At 42.5% G+C, this 17,193-nt stretch overlaps 1 protein-coding gene across 5 annotated transcripts in view; it reads left to right on the top strand.

Annotated features, from left to right (window-relative positions):
- Positions 1 to 16,965, top strand: part of LOC122540993 (WD repeat-containing protein 72-like) — a 339,613-nt gene extending 322,648 nt beyond the window's left edge. For all 5 annotated transcript variants that reach the window (XM_087981193.1, XM_087981192.1, XM_043677401.2 and 2 more), the window contains 2 exons: positions 120 to 218; positions 14,134 to 16,965. In XM_087981193.1, coding sequence (XP_087837319.1) covers positions 120 to 218; positions 14,134 to 14,186 — 152 coding nt within the window. In that variant the 3' untranslated portion in view covers positions 14,187 to 16,965. The remainder of the gene's footprint in view (positions 1 to 119; positions 219 to 14,133) is intronic.
- Positions 16,966 to 17,193: the final 228 nt, after the last annotated feature.

The following is a 17,193-nucleotide window of genomic DNA, read 5'->3' as shown; positions in this document are numbered from 1 at the left end:
ACCGTTCACTGGCCTCTATTTCTCTCCACATTCTTCAGAGATAGGATTGTTCACGAGAACGGTGGCCAAAACTATGTTTTTAAGTGTGTGTTCAACGTTTTTTTTTATTGCTTTGACAGCTGCACACAACATGCACGACAGCAGCCCAGAGCCGGCAAAGCACCAAGAACCTGAGGATGTGCCTGACAGACGTGCCTTTGAGGAGTCGGACAGTCCAGGTGAAAACCCTTCAAAGATAAATGCGAAATGCAGTGACAAATATGACATGAGGTTGACTGCGGAAGCAGAGAGCACCTTGACATCTTCATGTCCCTGCGACTGCAGTAAAGCACAGCAGAACGTAGACATCTAATTCTGGACGGTCAAAGGCGACTTACATCTCTAACCATTTGTTTTTGCAATTCTCCATTTTGCTTTCCCTCTATTCTGCAAACTGGGCTTTCTCAAGTCCCTATATACTCTGTGCCCGATTCATTTATTTTATATACGGGCTGTTTATAAATATATATATATATATATATATTTGATTCATCCTCTCTAAGGCCTGTCAAACTAGCAAAGAGATTTCCAAATCTTGCAGCCAATTCTGACAGGGGGCAGCTGCAAAGACTTCCCCAACCCATCCCAAAGGAGCCCGGCTGAGATTTAATTTTCGGTGAAAGGGTGCAGTTTGAAAACCATGTCAGGTCCCCCAGGTCATCTGCAAACTCAGATTGGACCCATGGCAGCAGGATTATCTTTCACCGCACTCCGCTCGGCCGAGATTCTCGCAGAGTTTGACGGCTGCAGTGATGGCTGCTGACTTTCAACATTTGTCTCTCTATCCCACCCAGCCCCCTCTTTCTTTTTCCACTAAAACTTTAACCTGATTTGTACGCAGTGGGAAGGGAATTGTGCGTGTGCTCCTTGTGGTTTGATTTTATGCACTTATTGGTGTAACATCAAAATGGAAGGTCTGTTTAATGCCGTGTGTCCATCAGGTTCTGAAGCTGACGTGAAAGAGCAAAGCAAAACAAAATGAATTTTTTTTTTGTTGAGTCGCTGTTCCCATATCTAAATATGTCTTTCCTTGTAAAATGGAAACCCTCTTGAGATTTCTCTACTGGTCTCATTGGTTTCCACAGAGAATATGTGGCTTTGTTGCCATGGATACATCGTTTTCTCCAAGAATTGCTTGTATTGATCTGTCGATAGGCGTGAAGGACTAGTCTTGTGTGAAGCACATAGGGGGTGTGGCAGCTTCATAAATGACCAGAGGTCGGATATTAGCTCATGACAAACATTTGGGTGGAAAGAAAGGGAACCTTTTTTTAAAATTTTGCTTTCTGAACTTTTGTGCTCGCTACATTGTGTGTTTATTCCTGCTTTCCCCCCCCCAAAAAAAAACTCAAAGAAACTTGTTAGTCGCTTGTCATGTCAGATCCTCACTGTTTCTCCTGACACAGCTGTCAGCACTGCAGCCCGCAATATGTGGGGATGTGCAGCAAAGAAGAGGCCCCATGAATTATTTATCGCGGCACCTCGGCTTGCAATCCCGTGACAAGAAATTAAGATAACTTGGAAGAAAACGTCAACTGACCCAAAACGTGATCGAGGCTCTCCTAATCACTGGGCTGCTGCTGGAGTGATGAATGTGATGGTGGAGGGAAGTAGAGGCTGGTGGGCAGATGAGTGAGGTAGTGGTGGTGGCTGACTCAATAGCTTGAGGGATAGACCAGGCGAAAGTGAGGACTGCAGATGCTGGAGGTCAGAGTCTAGATTAGAGTGGTGCTGGAAAAGCACAGCAGGTCAGGGAGGCAGCATCCAAGGAGCAGGAAAATCGACATTTCGGGTGAAAACCCTTCATCAGAAATAGGGATAGACCAGTCCAGTCTGCAGCCTGAGATCGTGAGCCCCACATGGTCTGTGCGAAGGCTTGGGACATAAGATTAGATTAGATTACTTACAGCGTGGAAACAGTCCCTACGGCCCAACAGGTCCACACCGACCCTCCGAAGAGCAACCCACCCAGACACATTCCCCTACATTTACCCCTTCACCTAACACTACAGGCAATTTAGCATGGCCAATTCACCTAACCTGCCCATCTTTGGACTGTGGGAGGAAACCCACACAGTCACTGGGAGAACATGCAAACTCCACACAGACAGTTGCCCGTGGAGGGAATTGAACCGGGATCTCTGGCGCTGTGAGGTAGCAGTGCTAACCATTGTACCACTGTATCACCATGCAGCCCAATAAAGGGAAAAGGGACAGCTGGTGAGGGAACCAAAAACACAGGGATAGTGTGGAGGACTTGCAGGATCGGTTTTAGCTATTAGGGAGTAGATTGAAGGCAGCACCTGCCCAGGGTAGTAATCCTAGAAATAATAACTGTGTCACAAGTTAGGCAAAGACAGATGAGGGAGGTAATGCGTGGCTTGAGGGATCGTGCAGAAGGGAGGAGTATAGATTTTTGGGACATTGAGATCACTTTTGGGAAAGGAGAAAGTTCAAAGTTTGTGCGAAGATTTGTAGCTCGGGTGCTCGTTGTTGTGGTTCTGTTCGCCGAGCTGGAAGTTTTTGTTGCAAACGTTTCGTCCCCTGGCTAGGCGACATCATCAGTGCTTGGGAGCCTCCTGCGAAGTGCTTCTTTGATGTTTCCTCCGGTGTTTATAGTGGTCTGTCCCTGCCGCTTCCGGTTGTCAGTTTCAGCTGTCCGCTGTAGTGCTTGGTATATTGGGTCCAGGTCGATGTGTTTGTTGATGGAGTTTGTGGATGAATGCCATGCCTCTAGGAATTCCCTGGCTGTTCTCTGTCTGGCTTGCCCTATGATAGTAGTGTTGTCCCAGTCGAATTCATGTTGCTTGTTGTCTGCGTGTGTGGCTACTAAGGATAGCTGGTCGTGTCGTTTCGTGGCTAGTTGATGTTCATGTATGCGGATTGTTAGCTGTCTTCCTGGTTGTCCTATATAGTGTTTTGTGCAGTCCTTGCATGGTATTTTGTACACTACATTAGTTTTGCTCATGTTGGGTATCGGGTCCTTCGTTCTGGTGAGTTGTTGTCTGAGCGTGGCTGTTGGTTTGTGTGCCGTTATGAGTCCTAGGGGTCGCAGTAGTCTGGCTGTCAGTTCTGAGATGCTCCAGTGGGGTGGATTTAAACTTGTAAGGCATGGATTGGGGGGGAGGACTAATGGGCCGAGTTTTGGAGGTACATAGAAGGCAAAAGAGCGAAGATCGGGAGCAAGGAAAAGCAAGAGATGGAAGGCTTGAGTGGTGACAGTGAACAAGGAAATGGTCACGTTCAAATGGGCAAGAAAGAGATAAGAGACAAAAACACTGCAGATGCTGGAATCCAAAACAAGCACGGGGCTGGAAGAACACAGCAAGCCAGGCAGCATCAGGAAGTGGAGAAATTGTCCAGGACTCCTGAAGAAGGATTTCGCCTGAAATGTTGACTTCTCCACCCCCTGATGTTGCCTGGCTAAGAAAGAAATAAGGGCAAGGTTAAATTGTATATTTGTAAATGCATGGAGTATCATGAACTGAATTGGGGAACTAGAAGCAGAAATTGCTCTAGGAAGATATGGCATAGTAACCTTGACAGACATGTGGCTCAAGTCAGAACAGGACTGGATACTAAACATCCTGCCCAGTTATAAGGCTTTTAGTGGAATCAGGGTGGGTAAAAGGGGAGGTGGTGCAGTATTCTTAGTCAACGATAGTATCATTGCCTTTGAACAAGATGCAGTTGCTAAAATAGTATCTATATGGTTGGAGATAAAAAACAGAAAAGCAGCAGAACCTTGTTGGGTTGTTATGATAGACCTCCAAACAGGAGGTCTATAATAAGAGGAGGAAAGGAAGGAGAAGGAAGTAGAAGAAAGTATTTGTTAGCAGATTGCGGAAATCTGCAGGGCAGGGATAGTTGTAAGTTGGTGAATTTAATTACCCTTGGGTAGACAGAGAAAAATGCACAGTGTGGGACGTGGAAGGGGAGACGTTCCTACAATGTGTGCAGGAGAACATTCCAGTCCAGTACATTACCAGTCCACCAGGCCGGAAACTTGCTGGATCTGCTCCTAGAAAATAAGGCAGGCTAAGTGGAGAATGTCAGAGTGGGGGAGCATTTGGAAAATAGTGATCATAATATAATAAGGTTCCATATTAAGTTGGAAAAGGATAAAAATCAGTTAATGATTAAAATCCCAGACTGGAAAAGGGTAGGTTTTAGGGGTCTAAAAGTTGAACTGGAGCAGGTACACTGGAAATGCATTTGGTAGATAAAACAGTGGAAGGAAAATGGGAGAATTTCAAAAGAGAAATGAATAGGTTAGAAGCAAGGTATCCATGAGAAATAAATATGGGGTATCTAAAGCTAGAGTGTCTTGAATGACTAAGGTTTTGATGAGAAAATAAGAAATTAAAAAAGAGGCATACAATAATAGTAGCACCAGAAACCAGGAAGAGAATCTCAAATGCAGGAGAGGGGTTAAAGCCAGAATAAGGAATGCTAAGAGGAAGTGTGAGAAAGGAATGGGACGCTGTGCTCAACAAATGATAAAATGTTCTTCATATTAATTAGTGAAGGATAGAAAGGAGTCCCTAAGGAACGAACAGAGAAAGCTGCTCACTGAAGCAAAGGGTATGGCAGATGTACTAAATGAGTACTTTACTTCTGTCTTTACCAAATTAGAAGATAGAAACAATGGCCCAAGTGAAAATGTGGGTGTTGAGCAACAGAGCAGTTTAGTAATAGATAAAGGAGAGGTACTAAAAAGGTTGGCAGCACTCCAGGTACAGAAGTCACCAGACCTGGATGGGATGCATCCTAGGTTGCTGAGAGAGGTAAGGGAGCAAATTGCAGAGCCATTGACAGAAATTTTCCAGACTTCTCAGAACACAAGATTTGTTCCGGGGGCTGGAGGATTGAAAATGTCATGCCATTGTTTAAGATAAGGGCAAAGGATAACCCAAGAAACTACCGACCTGTCAGCTTGACATCAATAGTGGGAAATTGATGGAGGCCATAATGCAGGATATGGTAAATATATAATGTACTTAGAGAAAAATAAGTTAATACTAGGGTCAACATGGCTTTCTCAAAGCCAGGTCATGGCTGAGAAATTTAATTGATTTTATTTAATGAGTTGACCACATTTGGAGTATTGTGTTCAGTCCTAGGCACTTTTATTTAAGGAAGGATGAAGTGGATGAAGGTAGTACTGTGGATGTTGTATATTTGGACTTTCAGAAAGTATTGATATGGTGCCACGTGGCAGATTAGTTAGCAAATTAGAAATGTTTGGGATTGGTGGGTCTTTGGCAGCATGGATTAGAAGTTGGCTAAAAGATAGAAATGGGCAATTCTCGAAGTAGAAATGAGTTGAAAGCCATGTTCTCCAAGGATTGGTGTTGCGATCCTTGCTTTTTCTGATTTATATCAAGGATTTGATAATCAGTGTTGAGTGAAAAGTCTCTAAATTTGTAGATAATGCAATGCTAGAGAGCATAGTGAATTGTGGAGATGATGCTGAGTGATTTCAGAGGGACACTGACAAGACGGCCAAATAGGCAAACAGCTGGCAGATGAATTTCAATACAGAGAAATGTGAGGTAATACATTTTGAAAAAACAAATATAGAGAGACAATGCAGGCTCAATGGTACAACTCTGAGGGGAGTACAGGAGCAGAGGGACCTCAGGGTTCATGTGCATGATTCTCTGAAGGTGGCCAGGCAAATTGAAACAGTTGTTAAGAAGGGATATAGAGTCATAGAGATGTACAGCATGGAAACAGACCCTTCGGTCCAATCTGTCTATGCCAACCAGATATCCCAACCCAATCTAGTCCCACCTTCCAGCACCCAGCCCATATCCCTCCAAACCCTTCCTATTCATATACCCATCCAAATGCCTCTTAAATGTTGCAATTGTACCAGCCTCCACCGCATCCTCTGGCAGCTCCTTCCATATATGTACCACCCTCTTCATGAAAAAGTTGCCCCTTAGGTTTCTTTTATATCTTTCCCCTCTCACCCTAAACCTATGCCCTCTAGTTCTGGACTCCCCGACCCCAGGGAAAAGACTTTGCCTATTTATCCTATCCATGCCCCTCATAGTTTTGTAAACCTCTATAAGGTCACCCCTCAGCCTCCGACGCTCCAGGGAAAAACAACCCCACCCTGTTCAGCCTCTCCCTGTAGCTCAAATCCTCCAACCCTGGCCAAATCCTTGTAAATCCTTTCTGAACCCTTTCAAGTTTCACAACAACTTTCCGATAGGAAGGAGATGAGAATTGCATGCAATATTCCAACAGTGGCCTAACCAATGTCCTGTACAGCTGCAACATGACCTCCCAACTCCTGTACTCAATACTCTGACCAATAAAGGAAAGTATATCAAACACCTTCTTCATTATCCTACCTATCTGCGACTCCACTTTCAAGGAGCTATAAACCTGCACTCCCAGGTCTCTTTGTTCAGCAACATTCCCTAGGACCTTACCATTAAGTGTATAAGTCCTGCTAAGATTTGCTTTCCCAAAATGCAGCACCTCACATTTATCTGAATTAAACTCCATCTGCCACTTCTCAGCCCATTGGCCCATCTAGTCCAGATCCTGTTGTAATCTGAGGTAACCCTCTTCGCTGTCCACTACACCTCCAATTTTGGTGTCATCTGCAAACTTACTAACTGTACCTCTTATGCTCACATCCAAATCATTTATGTAAATGACAAAAAGTAGAGGACCCAGCACCGATCCTTGTGGCACTCCACTGGTCACAGGCCTCCAATCTGGAAAACAACCCTCCACCACCACCCTCTGTCTTCTACCTTTGAGGAGACCTTGGGTTATAAATAGAGGCATAGAGTTTAAAAGCAAGCAAATGATGCTCTACCTGTAATCAGACCACATTTGGAGTAGTATGTTCAATCCTGGGCACTTTTATTTAAGGAAGGATGTTAAAGCCCTTGAGAGAGTGCAAAGGTGACTTACTAGAATTATACCAGGAATGAGGGATTTTAGATGCAAGACAAGATTAGAGAAATCGGATTTATTCTCCTTGGAGCAGAGAAGATTCAAAGGTGAGCTTATTGTGTTGTTCAAAATGATGAAGAATTTTGATTGGTAAAGAAGGCTACTCTGTTTCCACTAGTTAGTATGTCAGTAACTAGGCGTCACAATTTCATGATTGTCAGGCAAGAGAGCTAGGACTGACAGGAAGAGAGTTGTTGTTTACCCCGAGAGTTATTAGGATTTGGAATGTGTTGCCTAAGAGAGTGGTGAAAGTGGATTCCACAGGAAGTTTCAAAAGAGAGCTGGATATATTTTGATAGTGACAAATTTAGAGTTTTACAGAGATAGGGCTGGACAATGGAAATAGCTGGGGAGCTCTCTCTCAGGAGCCAGTACAGACATAATAGGTCAAATGGCCTCCTTCTATGATTCTAAGTCACATTTTCTCAATCTGTATATTCATACATGAAGAGACTTCAATTGGAGAGTTCCATATAGCCAAGATAGCAACAATAACACATTCCATGTGGCAATTGTTTTGTTTGCTATGACTTCCCATGCAGTTTATTTAGGTTTTATGGGTATTAAAATGATGAAACATGGCCCATTATTTATGGAGAAAGGTCATAGAATCATAGAGTTATACTGCAAGGAAACAGAACCTTCGGTCCAACTTGTCAATGCCAACCAGATATCCTAAACTGATTGATTCCCATTTGCCTGCATTTGGCTTAGATCCCTCGAAACTTTTCCTAGCCATGGATCAGTCCAAATGTCTTTTAAATGTTGCCATCTCCTCTGGCAACTCATTCCATACACACACTACCCTCTGTGAAAAAGTTGCCTCTCAGGTCCCTTTTAAATCTATCCTGTCTCACCTTAAACCTATGCCCTTTAGTTTTTCACACCCCTAATCTGGGAAAAAGACTTTGGCTATTCACCCTATCCATGTCCCTCATAATTTTATAAACTTCTATAAGATTACCCTTCAGCCTCCGACACTCCAGAGGAAATAGCCCCAGCCTATTTAGCCTCTCCCTACAACTCAAGCCATCCAACCCTGGCAACATCCTTGTAAATCTTTTCTAAATCCTTTCAAGTTTTACAATGTCCTTCCTATAGCTGGGAGAACAGAAATGAATGCAGTATTCCAAAAATGGCCCAAGCAATGTCCTGTACAGCTGCTACATGACCTTCCAACTCCTATAATCAATGCACTGACCAATAATGGCAAGTATACCAAACACCTTCTTCACTATCCTATCTATATGTGACTTCACTTTCAAGGAACTATGTACCTGCTCTCCAAAGTCTCTTTGTTTGCCTTTCCAAAATGCAACATCTCACACTTATCTAAATTAAACTCCATCTGCCATTCCTCAGCCCATTGGCCCATCTGATAAAGATTCCATTGTACTCTGAGATAACCTTCTTTATTGTCCACTTACACCACCAATTTTAGTTTCTAGTGCAAATTTACTAACGATAATTCCTATATTCACATCCAAATAATTTACATAAATGAGGAAAAGCAGTGGACCCATCACCAATCCTTGCAGCACACCGCTGGTCACAGGCCTCCAGTCTGAAAAACAATCCTCTGCCACTACCCTCTGCTTCCTAACGTCAAGCCAAGTTTGTATTCCGTTGGCTAGCTCCCCCTGGTTTCCAGGCAGTCTACTATGTGGAACTTTGTCGAAGACCTCGCTGAAGTCCATATAGACCGCGACCACCCCTCTGCCTTCATCAATCTTCTTTGTCACTTCTTCAAAAAACTTAATTAAATTAGTGAGACATGATTTCCCATGCACAAAGCCATGTTGACTACCCCTAATTAATCATGCCTTTCCAAATGCATGTAAATCCTGTCCCTCAGAATCCTCTCTACCACTGACGTCCTGCTCAAAAGGTGTGCTCCTTTGTGTCAGCCCATGACACAGCACCCCTGATCTGTGCAAGCAGCTCCTTGCACATAAGCTCTTAACAATGCAGGAGACCCTGTATTTGGACTGCTCTATTAAGTGCCACACCCTGCCCAAAATGGGCCTTGGATGATTTCTACCTCATAGCTTTTGAAAACCCACACATGCTCAATTCTTTCCAGCAAATGAATTTTAGTCAGAAAAGGCAATGTGAGTTTTATGCACCAAAGTAATTGTTTGGCATGTCATGGCAAGCTTTCAAACAGTTGCCTAATCATCAGTGGAATCTGTCATACAACGACATGTAGAATTAATGTTCATCAGAACAAGAATACCAATGGCAGCTGAAATCCCAATACAGTTATGACAGCCCGTGATAGATTCTTCTGTTGTCATGGTGCTGTTCTTATGGCTTTGTCTGCCCCTGGGGGTAACTTTACAATTGGAAAGTCACACGTGCACTGCTTGTGATTTCTGACCATCTTCTCTGCTGGGATTATGGAATCATAAATTATCTCTTCTGTTCTGTTCTGCTTGGGGAAATAGGAGTTATGGGGAAGAAGTTAAAGTTTAATTAAAAATGCTGAAATGCATGAATTTAGCATGAGCACCGTTCAATTCACCAAAGAGTGGATTGGACAAGCTTGTGTCACCAGTGGATTCAATTGGAGCATGGGTCAGAGACATAGCTACAAAAACTATCATGTTGGTTCCGCTAAACAACATTGGGTTAATCCTCCAATAATGAAAACCATCCGACATGACCTTATATTCCACATATTAAATTACAGATGACAGGTATGATTTCTTAAAAATAGATATAATCTGAGAGTGGTTATTCTGGCTTTGATAAATTATGTGGCCCAGGCACACCGAACTATTCAATTCAGTGAAAACGCATATTATTCTCCTCAAGCAATGTTCCACACTTGATACTCATTTCTGTTTCACATCATCTAGTGAAGCAAGAAAGAAACACATGCATTGCAAACCTTGGGTGACTTTATTTTAAAAGTCAGAAGCGAATTCAGAATGAATTCAAATCCAGAGGAATTGAATGAACTCTTCAGAGGAATTTACCGAACTAATTTTAACTAGTGGATCAAAATGCAACTTTAAATCCGTAAAATGATTCACAAGGCGCAATCCTCTATTAGATTTGACAGCCTGCTGTGAAATTGGGTGCTGATCCAGTGCATAGACTGATGTCAGACAGAAAAGCTGGTCACAGGTAAACCTGAGAAGCTGGTGGGGGCTTTCCCCTCAATCATGGGGCAGCAGTGCGACCTTGCCTCCAACAGTGACCTGCTGAGACATTCAGAGCACCACCCAGAACAGTGGACACTATTGAGGCTTGGGAGGTGGCCAGCAGGTAGACTGAAACTATGGGCAGTCAAGGTTAAAGTGGTGCTGGAAAAGCACAGTAGGTCAGGCAGCATCCGAGGAGCAGGAAATTCGACGTTTCGGGCAGGAGCCCTTCATCAGGGCAACTATGGGCAGATGGGCTGAAGAGTCTTCTCTGTGCTGTATGACCCTGTCACTCTACAGCGCCGTGACAATGGGCAGAATTTAAGGAGGTCTTTCAGAATGGGTTGGAAGCCCCCAGTGGGGGTTGTGTGGGTTCTGTAAAATGGTGGGGTAGAGGGCCCCTCAGCCACAGATGCAGACAGCTCATTAAACTGTGGCAGTCTCACCATGGACTCACTCTGTGTCCTTTAACTCTGTCTCTGAGCTAGCCACCCTTACCTCCCCCCCCCCACTCTGCTGTGCCAATTGTGTGGATTTTCCCCTGTGATACTGAACCCATCTTACCTTCTTTCAAGGGCACCGTTCAGTGCAATTGCTCCTATGTCAGTGCAGTACTCACAATTGCCAACAGGAGCAGTAGTGCACCTGGGACTGAGGAGCTGCCAATAAGCCAGCAGCTCTTGGAAACAGGAGCTCATCTCGTAAAGGAAGGGCAGTCCTGACTCCAGTTGGAAGATGGGCAGTAAATTCACCTAGTGTTGTTGGTCTCCGATCTCCCAACCTGGCATTGGGGACACTGCGAACCTGAAACAATTCAGCACAATTACTGCATCCAAAACAAAGGGAACAAATGAGAGTTGAGGGTCCTTTCACAAAATGAAAACTCAGAGGTTTAACTGTTTACGATTTGGTTTTGCGTTCTCCAGAATGAAACACGAAGGGCTGTACATTTTTACTTTGCTTCACTGTAGCCAAGCTCTTAGAAGATGGTGTACCCTTTTGGACACTTCACTTAGTACATGCAGCTACATTTCCAGTATATCACACCTTTCAACCACACCAGATGTCTCAAAAAGTGCTCCACAGCCAATGAAATGTGTTTGCTGTTAAAATGTAAGGGAATATAAAGAGATTGCAGACTTATTTTCATAATATGCAATAGGAAATCAGTTTTTGGTCTCCTTTCTTGAAAAAGGACTTAATTCTGTTTGAGGGTTCTGGTGGTACAGTGGCAATGCCCCTACTTTAGAACAAGAAGGCCTGGGCTCATATCCCACCTGATCCTGTTGTGTGTAATAGCATCACTGAACCAATTATTTAGAAAAATCCAGAATTGCATTTGAAATAGTGCAGAGGAGTTCACTTGACTCACTCTGAGTTTAAGGCAATATCCCTTGAGAAAGGCTTGGATGGACTGAGCCTGTATCTGTTAGAGATAAGAGGAATGGGATGTGATCTTACTACAACATATAAGATCCTGAGGGGACTTGATAGAACAAATACTGAAAAGATGTTTCCTGTATTGGGCGAGTCTAGAACTAGAACACACAGTTTGGTTGCCCAATCTTACAAAGTGGAGAGGGTTCAGAAGAGATCTACCAGGATGTTACCAGGTTTGGAAGCTTTGAGTTATAAAGAAAGTCTGGATAGATTAGGACTTTTTTCACTGGGGTAAAGGAAGTATATAAAATCATGAGGGGTTAAAGATAGGGTTAATGGTAGTTGTCTTTTACCTAGGATGGGAGGTGGTGGTTACAAGAATAGAGGGTGCATTTTTAAGGTTAGAGGAGAGAGATTTAAAAAAGACAAGAGGGGCAACATTTTACACAGAGGGTGGTTCTTGTGTGGAATGAACTTGCTGAGGGAATGGTGAACGTGGGCGGCATGGTGGCTTAGTGGTTAGTACTGCTGCCTCACAGTACCAGGGTCCCAGGTTCGATTCCAGCCTCGGGTGACTGTCTGTGTGGAGTTTGCACGTTCTCCCCGTGTCTGCGTTGGTTTCCTCCCACAGTCCAAAGATGTGCAGGTGAATTGGCCATGGTAAATTGCCTGTAGGAAATGGGTTGGGGTGGGTTCTCTTCAGGGATTGTTGTGGACTGGTTGGGCTGAAGGGCCTGTTTCCACACTAATCTAATGTATATAAAAAAAAAATGGCAACATCTAAAACACTTGGATAAGTCCATGAATAGGGAAGGTTTGGAGGGATATGGTCAGAAACAGTCAGGTGGGACTAGTTTTAGTTTGGGATTATATTTGGGTTGGACCGAAGGGTCTGTTTCTGTGCCGTGCTATGGCAAAGAATAGGGTGCCTTCCTTTAGAATGGTAATGAGGAGAATTTGTTTTTCGAGCAGGGCTGTTAGTCTGTGGAATTATCCTCCCAGGAAGTAGCATATTTTTGAGAGATAAGGGAATCTAGAGCAATGGGGTGAAACGGAAAGTTACTTGAGTCAAAATCAAAGTGAATTTTGAAGCAAGCACAAAAGGCTGAAAGGTCTATTCCTGCTCCTAAGTGTTAAGTTCTTATGCCCCTAAAATATTAATGATTCCACCGACAAACCTTTTCTGCAGAACAAAACGTACGGTATGTTAGCACGATTAGTGTAAGAAAGATTGTGCAGTGGCATAACAGCAGCAAGTTGTGTTTGCTGTAACACATAGCTAACAATGTTAACTATTCCTTTAACATAGGAAGGTGCTTCACTTTATCAAATACCATTTAACACTGATCTATATACTGAGATATTGGAGCAGTTGAATGTGATAAAGGCAGTATCTTAAGCAAATAAAAAGAGAGTTTTATAGTGTGATATCAAGGGCTTAAGGACTTGAAAGCTGAAGGCACAGTCACCAATGGTGATAACAATTAAAATCAGGGATGTTCAAGAGGCCAGTAATGGACAAATTGGTTGGCTCAGTTGGCTGGATGGTTGGCTTGCAATGCGGCATAATGTCAGCAGTGTGGGCTCAATACCTGCACCAGCTGAGGTCATCTTCTCAATCTCCATCCTTGCCTTGAGGTAACATGGTGGCTCAGTGGTTAGCACTGCTGCCTCTCAGCACCAGGAACCCAAGTTCGATTCCAGCCTCGGGTGACTGCCTGTGTGGAGTTTGCACATTCTCCCTATGTATGCATGGGCTTCCTGCAGATGCTCTGGTTTCCTCCCTCATTCCAAAGATGGGCAGGTAAGGCGAATTGGCCATGCTAAATTGCCCATAGTGTCCAGGTACGTGTAGGTTAGATGCATTAATCAGCATAAATGTAAAGTAATAGGATGGGGGAATGGGTCTGTTTGGGATACTGTTCGGAGGGTTGGTGTGGACTTGTTGGGCCAAATGGCCTGTTTCCACACTGTAGGGATTCTCTGATTGCCTGAGGCAAAGTGATGTTCAGTTTACAGGAATGTAGGTCGAGGCAACTTGTCATTTATTAAAAAGTGTGGAGAACTCAGAGTAGTGGAGCTGAAGAAGATTGGAGTGAAAAGCCTTTCGATTGTCGTCCCTGTTGGTGGGGTGGGGGGTGCAGTGTTTAGAATTAATTAACTTGGGAGCTGAATTAATGCATTCAGAAAGTTGCTTGTCATTTGCCCTGAATTGACAGTTTCACTCTGAATTTCACTCCTCACTGCCGATCTCACCCAATTCTCCCAAGCTCTCCTTAAGTTCCAATGTTATATAGTCCCTGGAGATATTCCACCATATTCAGTTAACACCATCATTAATGCCTCTCATCGTAATCAGCATTAAAAAATGGAAATGGAATAAAAAGCCTTTTTTTTGAAAGAATGTACATTTTCAAACTGATTTGGGAATTGAGCTTTAGGATTCTTCAGTACATTTTTTTAAAGCTAATATTTGTGTTCTGACTTGACTTTAAAATATACCCATGAGAATACAAAACTGAATTTTACATCTGCAGATTTATCAATATGCATGACTAATCATAATTTTGTGATTTTTATGCAGACAGTCTGAGAGAGTGGCCTATGTCCAGGATCTGTTTTTGCAAAGTCTGCTGAATTAACCAGGCATCTACTACTGGTGACTTGTCCTCCATTTAATTGAATTATATTAAAATTAAGATGGATTAAATACTGCAGGAGTTTGAGCTGTTAATAACAGACTGGATTCATGACCTCGTACTGGAATGGGTAAGGATTTTGAGATGGAAAATAAATAATTCTATCCAACAATACCAAATCCATGTGTCAAAAACTAGGAAGACTTTGAGAGCATTTCTTGAATTTGCTGTTTGGTTTATATTATGCAATTGTGCTGTCATTTGTAATTAATCCAGTGTACTATTTATTGATAGTAAAAGTTAAATGCCAGATTCAAGATTTGTTTGCAATTTTATGTTTCATGAAAATAAAATAAAGTCAAATGTATCGATGATTTGAACTCCCAAATGTATAAAGAAAGAATTTATATCGTATCTTTCATGATTTCAGGATCTGTACATTGCAGAAATTGAGCATTCTATGAAGTGTAATGACTTATGATGTAGAAAACACAGTAACCAATTTGCATGTAGCCAGCTCCCATGGACTGCAATGTGACAGTGACTAAACTGTTTTTAATGATGTTGAATAAGAAATAAACATTGAACATAGAACATTACAGCGCAGTACAGGCTCTTCGGTCCTCGATGTTGCGCCAACCTGTCATACCAATCTGAAGCCCATCTAACCTACACTATTCCATGTATGTCCATATGCTTGTCCAATGACGACTTAAATGTACTTAAAGTTGGCGAAGCTACTACCATTGCAGGCAAAGCATTTCATACTTTTACTACTCTCTGAGTAAAGAAACTACCTCTGACATCTGTCCTATTTCTATCATCCCTCAATTTAAAGCTATGCCCCCTCGTGCTCGCCGTCACCATTCTTGGAAAAAGGGTCTCCCTGTCCACCCTATCCAACCCTCTGATTATCTTAAATGTCTCTATTAAGTCACCTCTCAACCTTCTTCTCTCTAACGAAAACAGCCTCAAGTCCCTCAGCCTTTCCTCGTAAGACCTTCCCTCCATACCAGGCAACATCCTAGTAAATCTCCTCTGCACCCTTTCCAAAGCTTCCACATCCTTCTTATAAAGCGGTGACCAGAACTGTACACAATACTCCAAGTGTGGTCGCGCCAGAGTTTTGTACAGCTGCAGCATAACCTCATGGTTCCGGAACCCGATCCCTCTATTAATAAAAGGTAAAAATGGAAATGGAATTAAAAGCCTTTTTTTTGAAAGAATGTACATTTCTTAACAACCCTGTCAACCTGGGCGGCAACTTTCAAGGATCTGTGTACATGGACACCGAGATCTTTCTGCACATCTACACTACCAAGAATCTTACCATTAGCCCAGTACTTTGCACTCCAGTTACTCTGACCAAAGTGAATCATCTCACACTTGTCCGCATTAAACTCCATTTGCCACCTCTCAGCCCTGTTCTGCAGCTTATCTATGTCTCTCTGTAACCTACAGCATCCTTCGTCACTATCCACAACTCCACCGACCTTAGTCTCGTCTGCAAATTTACTAACCCACCCTTCTACGCCCTCATCCAGGTCGTTTATAAAAATGACGAACAGCAGTTGACTCAACACCGCCCCTTGCAGTACACCACAAGTAACTGGACTCCAGGATGAACATTTCCCATCAACCACCACTCTCTGTCTTCTTTCAGCAAGCCAATTACTGATCCAAACTGCTGTATCTCCCACAATCCCATTTTTCTGCATTTTGTACAATAATCTACTGTGGGGAACCTTATCGAACGCCTTGCTGAAATCCATATACACCACATCAACCAGTTTACTCTCATCTACCTGGGACACTAGTGATAATTCCTGTGCTCTTCCTTGAAATACACCCACCTGAGGTGGCAGGTTGGGCCTAAGTCTCTCAACTCATCTGGAAATTGGTATCTTGGACAGTATAGACCTCCTTCAGTACTAGGAGTGCCAGTCTAGATCCTTGAAGTTTCTGACTTTTGGTATAAGTAACATTAACACAAGCTTAGAGCAAGGAACATGAACAGACAATTCAGATTAAACTATGCAGAATATCTGAAAAAAAGTTACATGGGCTGGAAGGGGGAATAGGGGTGGATAGTGTTAGTAAATTTAAAAGAAAACATCAAAAATATTCAGTGTAGAAAGTAATTGTAGTATAGAAAGTGGGATATGTTTCATTTTAAGCTTTGGGTAGATGAGGAGGTTGACCTTGTCTCTCATGATGCTAAAAATTTCCATGCTCCTAAGTGCAATACTGTTAAATATGCAGCTAGAATTGAACTATCACAATGCTTTGTGTATTCATATTCTGTACTGGGTAATTATAACAAAACAATTGAGTAGCAAAACCCATACAAGAAACATACAAAATCCTGTCTTTCACTTATAATAAACCAAACATGCAGTAACACGGAGGCTGGTTTTAGCAGAGGCTCTATGGATTTAGCAACCCATTGCACGTTGTTATGAATTAATAGTTTACTCAAGTTTACCCTTCCTGTTAAACAATTAGAGCAACATATCTTAAAAAGTTATGTTCCCCAAACTAATCTGTCAAGGTTTGATATGTAAAATAACACTATTGAAAGGTATTAATTTTTTTCAAATTGTGATATTACTTTCATTTTACTAAAATGTTTAAACTTCTCATTACACAAAATCCTGGTATTAAATTGTCCAACTAGTATGTTAAAAGTAAAAAATTGCTGTTGTGTCTTGTTTTTGTATCTCAACATGTAACGGAGTATGAAATTTTGGAGTCTCTGATTTTTTTTTCCTATTGCATTATAATAAATGATAGACGAGCTTGTTTTTTAAAACAGGATTTATTTTCTTTTCACTAAAAACTGCAATCATCCCGTTTCAGAAGTATGACCCACAAAGATGTTTAAGCACAAAGCATTATGTGAATTTTGGGTTGACATGCCAGCTCACTACAAGGCACAGGTCAAGAGTGTGATGGAACACTCCCCACATGCCTCGCTATATATGGCTCCAACAATACTCAAGAAG

Source organism: Chiloscyllium plagiosum, unplaced genomic scaffold (assembly GCF_037043375.1).
Source record: "Chiloscyllium plagiosum isolate Xiang-an unplaced genomic scaffold, Cpla_swu_hap1 HiC_scaffold_39, whole genome shotgun sequence".
NCBI lineage: Eukaryota > Metazoa > Chordata > Chondrichthyes > Orectolobiformes > Hemiscylliidae > Chiloscyllium > Chiloscyllium plagiosum.
Note: the sequence above shows the minus strand (reverse complement) of the source record. Positions and strands in the feature narration are given on the sequence as shown.